General features: G+C 44.7%; 1 protein-coding gene across 1 annotated transcript in view; it reads left to right on the forward strand.

Moving 5' to 3' along the window:
* The window catches only part of LOC109911759 (protein Daple), a gene marked incomplete at its 5' end in the record, with an annotated part of 117,394 nt that overhangs the window by 3,610 nt on the left and 104,608 nt on the right, over positions 1–9,176 (forward strand). The window contains 4 exons of the mRNA XM_048600325.1: positions 1,489–1,570; positions 3,036–3,194; positions 5,812–5,958; positions 6,918–7,062. Coding sequence (XP_048456282.1) covers positions 1,489–1,570; positions 3,036–3,194; positions 5,812–5,958; positions 6,918–7,062 — 533 coding nt within the window. The remainder of the gene's footprint in view (positions 1–1,488; positions 1,571–3,035; positions 3,195–5,811; positions 5,959–6,917; positions 7,063–9,176) is intronic.

Genomic DNA, 9,176 nt, shown 5'->3' on the forward strand with positions numbered 1-9,176 from the left:
ACGCAGGCGCGCACACACAGATAAACACAGACAGGCAGAGACACGCAAACACACAGATAAACACAGACCGAGATGCACGTGCACACAAACACACAGATGAACACAGACAGACAAACACAGACACATGCAAACACACAGAAACATAGACACACAGAGACACATGTGCACACGTAAACACAGACAGACATAGACAGACGTACACAGACAGACATAGACAGACGTGCACACACAAACACACAGATAAACACAGACAAGCAGAGACACGCAGACACACACTGATAAACACTGACAGGCAGAGACACACAGACACACACAGACAGACAGAGACACACGACACACACACACACACACAGAGACACACATGCACACACAAAGCCACAGGTAAACACAGACAGACCGGGACACACATGCCCATGCGCGCACACTGAATGGGACGTAGCTCATGGGGACCACACTCACCTCGTTGCTATCAGAAAATCAAGGGTTTGAGCCGAACCCCAGTGACTTGATCATGTACCACAAATGTGGACTGACTGATAATGGTTCAGCTAACCTGCTTCACAGAGTTAGGGCTTTCAGAGCTTTACACTCCCCAATCCATCTGAAACGGTCAGACTCCCCACCCCAAAGAGGTATGCAAAAATGTGAGGCCATAATGGACATAGATACCTGTAAAATTCCTCAAATCTAGACCAGGAGAATGCTCTGTAACTCTGTTAGTTGCAGTACGTCCCTTCTGTGCAGAGAGACTGCCGCACTGTCAGATGTGTCTTCTTTTGGATGGGGTTGTGACCTCCCATTTGCCCCCTCAGACAGGTCCATAAGATCGCACAGCACAAAGATAACTGGGGGATTTACCCTAAAAGCCCCAGCCAGGTGTTTATATTTCAACCATGCTGCCTCTATTCAACATTGCATCAGTGACAATAATTCAAAGGCACTTAATTAAGAGCAGAAAGAGCTGCAAATACTTGGGAAGCCAGGCTGCATGAATGAAGGGAGAAACACAGTAAAAGTTTCATATCGAGGAGCTTCTGATGGGAGCTTAGAAGCTAAAACCTGAGCTGTTTCTCTCTCCGCAGAGTCAGAAGTCCCACGACGCCAGGTTACAGTCCAACAGGTTTATTTGAAATCACAAGCTGTTGGCGCGCTTCACATCTGCTCCTTCACTGTCCTGGGTTAAAATCCTAGAATTTGCTCCCTAACAGCGCTGTGAGTGTATCTGTAACACAGGGGCTGCAGCAGTTCCAGAAGGCAGCTCACTACCACCTTCTTGAGGGCAATTAGGGATGGGCAATAAGTCCTGGCCCAGACAACAAGACCCATGTCTCGATGAGTAAATAACAACAACAAAGTTGTCCACTGTGATGGAATTTATCTGCAAGCAATTCTGAAAATTCTTTATGGTGGGAGGGTGATGGAGTTTGAAGGAAGTCATTTACAAACATTGGGTGGTAATGTGTTTCTTTTCTCCCGAACTGTCCGTAGGGAAGAAAAGGCCGAGCAGCTCACTGACTCCAAGCACGAAGTGGAGCGGCTTGACGTGGAGTTACAGAGGTTACGGCAAGAGGTAAGGAGAGCTGCTCGTGGTTCCTGCACCAAACGTCATTCAATGGAATCTCTCTTCTGCCTCCGAGTCAGTGGGTTGTGACCCTAGCCCCACCCCACCCCAAGACTCCACGCAGCAAGTTCCAGATCTAAGCAAGCAGTAACCGTGAAGGCGCGCACAGTTGCAGCAGCACAGCCTCATGATGCTTTGACCCATCTTGAAGAGACCACGATGAATACAAGATGATCAGAGGATTAGATAGGGTGGACAGTGGGAGCCTTTTTCCTCGGATGGTGATGGCTAGCACGAGGGGACATAGCTTTAAATTGAGGGGTGATAGATATAGGACAGATGTCAGAGGTAGGTTCTTTACTCAGAGAATGCCCTGCCTGCAAAAGTAGTAGACTCGCCCACTTTAAGGGCATTTAAATGGTCATTGGATAAACATATGGATTATAATGGAATAGTTTAGGTTAGATGGGCTTCAGATTGGTTTCACAGGTCGGCGCAACATCGAGGGCCGAAGGGCCTGTACTGCGCTGTAATGTTCTGTGTTCTATGAATGTGGGTCATCATTACAAATGCAATATAAAATATGCAGCATCCCTTTTCCAAAAAGCTCCACTCCCACTGCGCCCCAACTAACTTAATCAAACAGGTCAGCAGCCTTGAAAACCTACCTCTAACCTTCCCTTCAATTACCTCCCTTTTCATTTTGAACCACTACCCAGGTGTCCAGTGACCCTGTGATACCTCTTGAAATATTTCACTAGTTCCATACCATTTACAACAATTTTGGGATTAGCATAGTTAGGTGCTTGTTTGTAACCAGACCAGACCTGACTCGAATGGCCAAAAGGCATTTTTCTGTGCTGTACGACACTATGACAGCACAGTAACAGTTCATTCAGTCCAGTGGGTCCAAATCAATATTTATGCTCCAAACAAGTCGTCTTCTATCCCATTTTATCTCACTCTATCGTAGAAGTCATACAGTACGGAAACAGACCCTTTGGTGCAACTCATCCACACCGATCATAATCCGAAACTAAACAAATCCCACCCGCCTGCATTTGGCCCATGTCTCTTGAAATCTTTCCCATTCATGCACCTGTCCAAGTGTCTTTTAAATGTTGTAATTGTATCTGCATCTACCACTTCCTCTGGCAGCTCATTCCCGCACATGCACCACCCTCTGTTTGAAATAGTTACCCGACAGCTCTTTTCTTTTCCCCCTCTCACCTTAAACCTACGCCCTCTTGTTTTGGACTCTCCTTCCCTGGTGAAAAGACCTTATCTACCCCTCATGATTTTATAAATCTCTATAAGGTCACCCCTCAGCCTCCTACACTCCAGGGAACAAAGGTCCCAGCCTATCCAGAGCCTTTCTTTATAACCCAAACCCTCCAGTCCTCATAACATCCTGGTAAATCTTTTAGCGAGGGGAAATGAAAGTTAACAACAAATTCTTTTGGATCTTGCACAGAACATGCAGCTAACCACAGAGGCACGTTCTGTCAGAGCGTATCGGGATGAGCTGGACTCACTGAGAGAGAAAGCAAGCAGGGTCGACAGGCTGGAGAATGATCTAATGCGATGCAGGGAGAGGTTACATGATGTGGATTTCTATAAGGCCAGAATGGAAGTAAGTTGCACTTCTTAATCCCTTTCAATTACAGCTGCAGATAGTGACACCACTATTAACAGACAAATTAAAAATAATAACAGAAATTGCTGGAAAATCTCAGCAGGTCCGACAACATCTGTGGAAAGAAATCAGAGTTAACGTTTCAGGTCTGGCGAGTCCTCTTTGGAACGTTCTGAGGAAGGGTCACTCGACCCAAAACATTAACTCTGATTTCTCTCCAGAGATGCGGTTTGGTTTTTAACTCCTCTAATTTGTATTACATACCTGTTCTCCACTTACCACATCTTGCTGGAGAAATCACCCTGCACTTACCAGGAGAAACTTCTATGGCTTTGATGATGTAGTTTCTCAAAATTCTTAAGTTGACTCTGTAGATGTTTGCTATAATGCGCTGTTTAAACAGACTTTATTCTATAAACTTTAAACTGTGGACAGTTTGATCTGAGTCTTGCTGTGAATCCTACCTAATCTCCAACTCTTTGGCTCCCATCATACTTGTACCACTCTTTGAGGTAGCTATCCAACGAATTCCACATCCCATAGTTCTGCAATTTTGTGCCCTTCATCAATTTCTCTAATTCCCTTTTGAAAGTTATACTTTTCATTTCCTGCAGGGGATGTTGACATTGTTGGCATTTATTGTCCAGACCTAATCGTCCCTTGAGTGTTGCCCTCAAGGTGACTGTGTTTGGGAAGGGACTGATGTGCATTCGTAGAAGGGGTCTGGAGAGAAATGCAGTGGTTTTGTTGAGGTCTGTCCTGAGCAGCTCTGCGATGCAGGGCTCTGTGCTCTGCAGGCTGTTCCTCGGGATGCACACGGAGACAAACGTTGACTGTGCCTGGAGGAGGACCATCGATTTGGTGAAAAATGCTCCTGGGCCTGCAACTACCAAAATTACCATGGAGAATTACTCTGGCTAAGCCCTTTTAGCCAAAGTACTGTGGGGCTGGAAACTGCAGCGTCTCGTCGGGCTGTGTGTCTGACAAAGATGTAGATTGTGAGCATCAAGAATATTGAAATTGTATTGTGGCACCTGAGGATGGAACATGGTGCAGAAAGATCTTTCTCTTGCACTTTCTGTAAGTTTCAATTTGAAGTATTTTGCCCCTTGGCTGTGTGCCTGATATGGAATATATATTGTAAATATTAAGACAATTTTAATTCTATTGAGGCGCGTAAGATTTAAGCGTGCAGTCTGGAGATAAGTTGAATTTCATTGCAAATTCTGCAATTGTTTTGTTTTCAAGTAGAAATGTTTTGTGATATTTTTATAAATTTTATAAATATTTTTGACAAAGTTCAATAAAAGCAGATTCATGGTCCATTATATGACTTCCCTCACTGTGGCTTCAAAGGGCAGGACTGACAAGTGGCAAGTGACATTCGCGCCACACAAATGCCAGGCTATGACCATCACCAATAAGAGACAATCTAACCACCATCCCTTGACATTCAATGGTGTTACCATCACTGAATCTCCCACTATCAACATCCTGGGGGTTATCATCGACCAGAAACTCAACTGGACTCACCACATTAACTGAGTAACTACTAGAGGAGGTCAGAACCTAGGAATACTGCAGCGAGTAACTCACCTCCTGACTCCTCAAAGCCTGTCCGCGATCTACAAGGCACAAGTCAGGAGTGTGATGGAATACTCCCCACTTGCCTGGATGAGTGCAGCCCCAACAACACTCAAGAAGCTTGATACCATCCAGGACAAAGCAGCCCCCGCTTAACTGGCACCACATCCACAAACATCCATTCCCTCCACCACCGACGCTCAGTAGCAGCAGTGTGTACCATCTACAAGATGAACTGCAGAAATTCACCAAAGATCCTCAGACAGCACCTTCCAAACCCACGACTACTTCCATCTAGAAGGACCAGGGCAGCAGACATGTAGGAACACCACCATCTGCTGATCCCCTCCAAGCCACTCACCATCCTGACTTGGAAATGTATCGCTGTTCCTTCACTATTGCTGGGTCAAAATCCTGGAATTCTCTCCCTAAGTGCATTGTGGGTCAACCCACAGCAGGTGGACTGCAACAGTTAAGGAGGCATCACACTACCGCCTTCTCAGGGGCAACTAGGGATGGGCAATAAATGCTGGCCAGCCAGCGATGCCCACATCACACAAATAAATAGGGAAAAAAAGGATGGTATAAAGGCTGCCAGAATTGTCAGTGCCAATAGATAAAATTAGCCCAAATATTGACTATCCTGAGCTGAAATTTAAATCTATAACCTCAGCCAATTCTCCAGTGCAGCATGGAGGATGTTCCACGTTGTTAGAGATACCGGAAACAAAAACGGAAATTGCTGGGTAGGCTCAGCAGGTCTGGCTGCATCTGTGGAGAGAAATCCAAATTAACATTTCTGATCCAGTGACCCTTCTTCAGAATGACTCAGTGGACATTACCGCTACACCACCTCCTCCATAAAACAGTATAGAAATTTCTACAAAATTCTCCAGAATTGGTGTATAAATATTCTTTTACAAAATGTTTTTTTTTTTTAAAATGCAGGATTTTAATTGACTTGGAGTTGACAAGGCTTTGGAAGTTGATTTGAACAGGGTCTTGAAAATTTGACTTTTCTTCTCTCCAGGAGCTCCGTGAAGACAATATAGTTTTAATTGAGACTAAGTCCATGTTGGAAGAACAGCTGATCATTGCACGGGCGCGATGTGACAAGCTGCATGACCTTGAGAAGGAGAATCTGCAGCTCAAATCCAAACTACAGGACCATGAAATGGCAAGTAATATTCCACATTAATGCAGGGCTCTATGATACAACCCCCACTATAGTCTGTTAGCCTTTAGGATGTCTAACGATGAGCTAACCTCCCAGTATTGAGGTTGTTGGTTGGGGTGTTGTTAAAGAAGAGTATGTCTGAAAATTTCTGCTCTCTGACGGGTCCCCAGAGTTCAGTTGACTGCCATGTAGTCACCATGATATGCTCAGTCTGTACTAAATATGGCTTGAGCCCTACATAAAACCACAATCCCTACAGCAGGCTATTTGGCCCATTGAGTCCACACCAACCCTCTGAAGAGCATCCCACCCAGACCTACCACATCCCTGTGACCTGCCTTTCACTTGGCTAATCCACCCAACCTACACATCCCCTGGCACCATGGGATAATTTAGTATGGCCAATCCACCTAGCCTGCACACCTTTGGACTGTGGGAAGAAACCGGAGCAAGCCCACACAGACACGGGGAGATGTGCAAACTCCACACAGACCGAGGGTGGAATCGAACCTGGGTCCATGGGGCTTTGAGGCAGCAGCACTAACCACTGAGCCACCCTGCCACCCCAAATTGCACTCAGTTTTTGTTAGGTCCCAGAATAAAGCTGGTGGATAGTTAAATTACAGATAAACTGTTATCTAATTGTATGATAGAATAAGTTCTTAAGGGCTGAATGGCATCCAGTGTTGCCCACTGAGGGCACACCTTTGTGATCTCCCAGATGATTCAGTGACGTTACCGTCAGAATTCTCACATCCTACCTCAGGTTCGGATTGTCGACACATCCCTATGACTGAGATTGGTTAAATGAGTGTGGATCCAGTGCCATGTGCTTTCATCGATCGGCTCCAATTAATGACAAGATCTGGTGAGAGGAGGCTGGGCGCTGGCTACTGGGCTCTGGCTGAAGGCTTGAGTTTCAAACTATTAACATGGATCTTTGTGTCCACTTCCTGCAGGATCGGGATGCTGATCGGAAACGCATTGAGGAGCTTCTTGAGGAGAACATGGTTCTGGAAATAGAGAAGAAGCAGAGTATGAATGAGTCCGCACACCTGGGCTGGGAGCTGGAACAGATGTCAAAGAGCACCGACCTTATGGATGGTGAGTATTAGTCCATGCACCCCTGGCCTGGGAGAGAAACCATGGCGTCTGGTGCTTTCCCTGTCTCTGAGCTCCATATCTCTCATTCTCTCCAGTCACAGTCGGGTTGAGTTGTTTAATTTAGGTTCAGCAAAACCCCTTCACTTTAGTAGCCTATGCCTCTCAATGGAGACGATTGAAAGATTTCATTATGATGCATTACAACTTCTGCTTGGACAAACAATTCCACACAGCCTGATTGTTCATGTTGTTCAGCTAGCTTGGCTTCTTTGAACCTGCCCCTAGGCCTGGAGTCAAATTATTTTTAATGGTTCATTTTGAAACTTTCTTGAGGGCTACCATTTGGTTTGGAGGGGCTGCAAACATATGAACATGTGAAATAGGAGCAGACGTAGGCCTCAAGAGTCCTCCACCATTCAATAAGATCCTGGCTGATCAGCATGTGTGTCAAATTCCACATTTCCATCCAGCCCCAATTAAGCTTTGATTCCCCTGTTTATCTCCACCTTAAAAATATTCAATGACCCTGCTTATACAGCCTTCTGAGGCAGAGTGTTCCAAAATCTCTGAACCCTCAGAGACGAAAAAAAAATCCCCTCATCTCTGTCTGAAAACATCAACTCCTGTTTTTAAACAGAGCCTCCTACATTTTAAGCTGACCCACAAGAGGAAATGTCCTTTCCACACCCACCAGGGCCAGACAGTTCAGGATCTTGTACACATCAGTAAAGTTGCCCCTCACTCTTCTAAAATGCCAGTGGAAACAAGCCCAGTGTGTCCACCCTTTCCTCATAAGACAACCTGCTCATGTTCAGTATCAATCTGTTATACCTCCTGTGAACCACCTCCAATACGTTTACATCCTTTCCTTAAGTAAGGAGACGAAAGCTAAACACAGTATTCAGCATGTGGCCTCACCAATACCTTGTGTAACTGAAGCATAAAATCTTTACTTTTATGTTCAATGTCTCTTTAATAAAAGGTAGCATTTCATGAGCGTTCTTAATAATTTGCTGTACCATGTTTTAACTTTCTTTGATTTGTGCAATACAACATCTAGATCAATCTGTGCATTTGAATTCTGCAGCCATCATCCATTTTAAGTAATATCTGCTTTTTTTTTTCTCAAAGTTAACAACTTTACATTCTCCACATTATACTCCATTTGCCAGATTTTTGCCCGCTCGGTCAACCCATCTATATCCATCCAAATCCTCCATATGTCCTCCTCACCATGAGAAATGGGAACACAAGTAGGCCATTCGGCCTGCTCCACCAATACTATCATACCTATACTTGTGGTTCCCTCATGTCCTTTACAGAAGGAAACTGCTATCCTTTCCTGGTCTGGCCTGCATGTGACTCCAGACCAGCAGCAATGTTGTTGACTCTTAACTGCTCTCTGGTCAATTGGGGATGGGCAATAAATGCCAGCCCAGCCTGTGACGCTCTCATCTCATGTGTGAATAAAAAAATCTGCTTTTCTTCCTCTAATCTAAATCTTGATACAGATTGTGGCAAATTGAGACCCACAACACAACACAGATTCTTCATGAGATGGCAAATAAAATTCCAGATGGACAATCATTCTGAGAATGGACTAGACTTTAAAAATAAAAGATTAACTTGAAAATGAAACATTAAGCTAAAGCCCCAATAGCACGTTAAGGCAGCGTTTACCTGCAGCAATGCTTTTTGACAAAAGAGAATGCATTAAGGTTTCTTTGATGCGAACAGCCCTTTGATGGACAAACATCTTTGATTCATCTTTGAACAACTGCTTGTGGAATGAGAAATGAACAAACTTTCCCTTCAGCGATCCCCAATCAGAGAGAAACACTTAATTGAAAGTTAGATCTGCACAAAAGGATTTTTTGAAACCAAACGAACACTTCAAACTCTGCAACAAAAGGCTCTTCAGAATGGCACATCCTTTTCCTTTCAAAGCTCCATCTAAAAATAGCCTCAAAAACAAAGTTGCTGGAAAAGCTCAGCAGGTCTGGCAGCATCTGTGGAGGAGAAAACAGAGTTAACGTTTCGGGTCCGGTGACCCTTCCTCAGAACTGTTCTGTTTTCTCCTCCACAGATGCTGCCAGACCTGCTGAACTTTTCCA

The sequence above is a fragment of the Rhincodon typus genome, chromosome 8 (genome assembly GCF_021869965.1).
Source record: "Rhincodon typus isolate 14 chromosome 8, sRhiTyp1.1, whole genome shotgun sequence".
NCBI lineage: Eukaryota > Metazoa > Chordata > Chondrichthyes > Orectolobiformes > Rhincodontidae > Rhincodon > Rhincodon typus.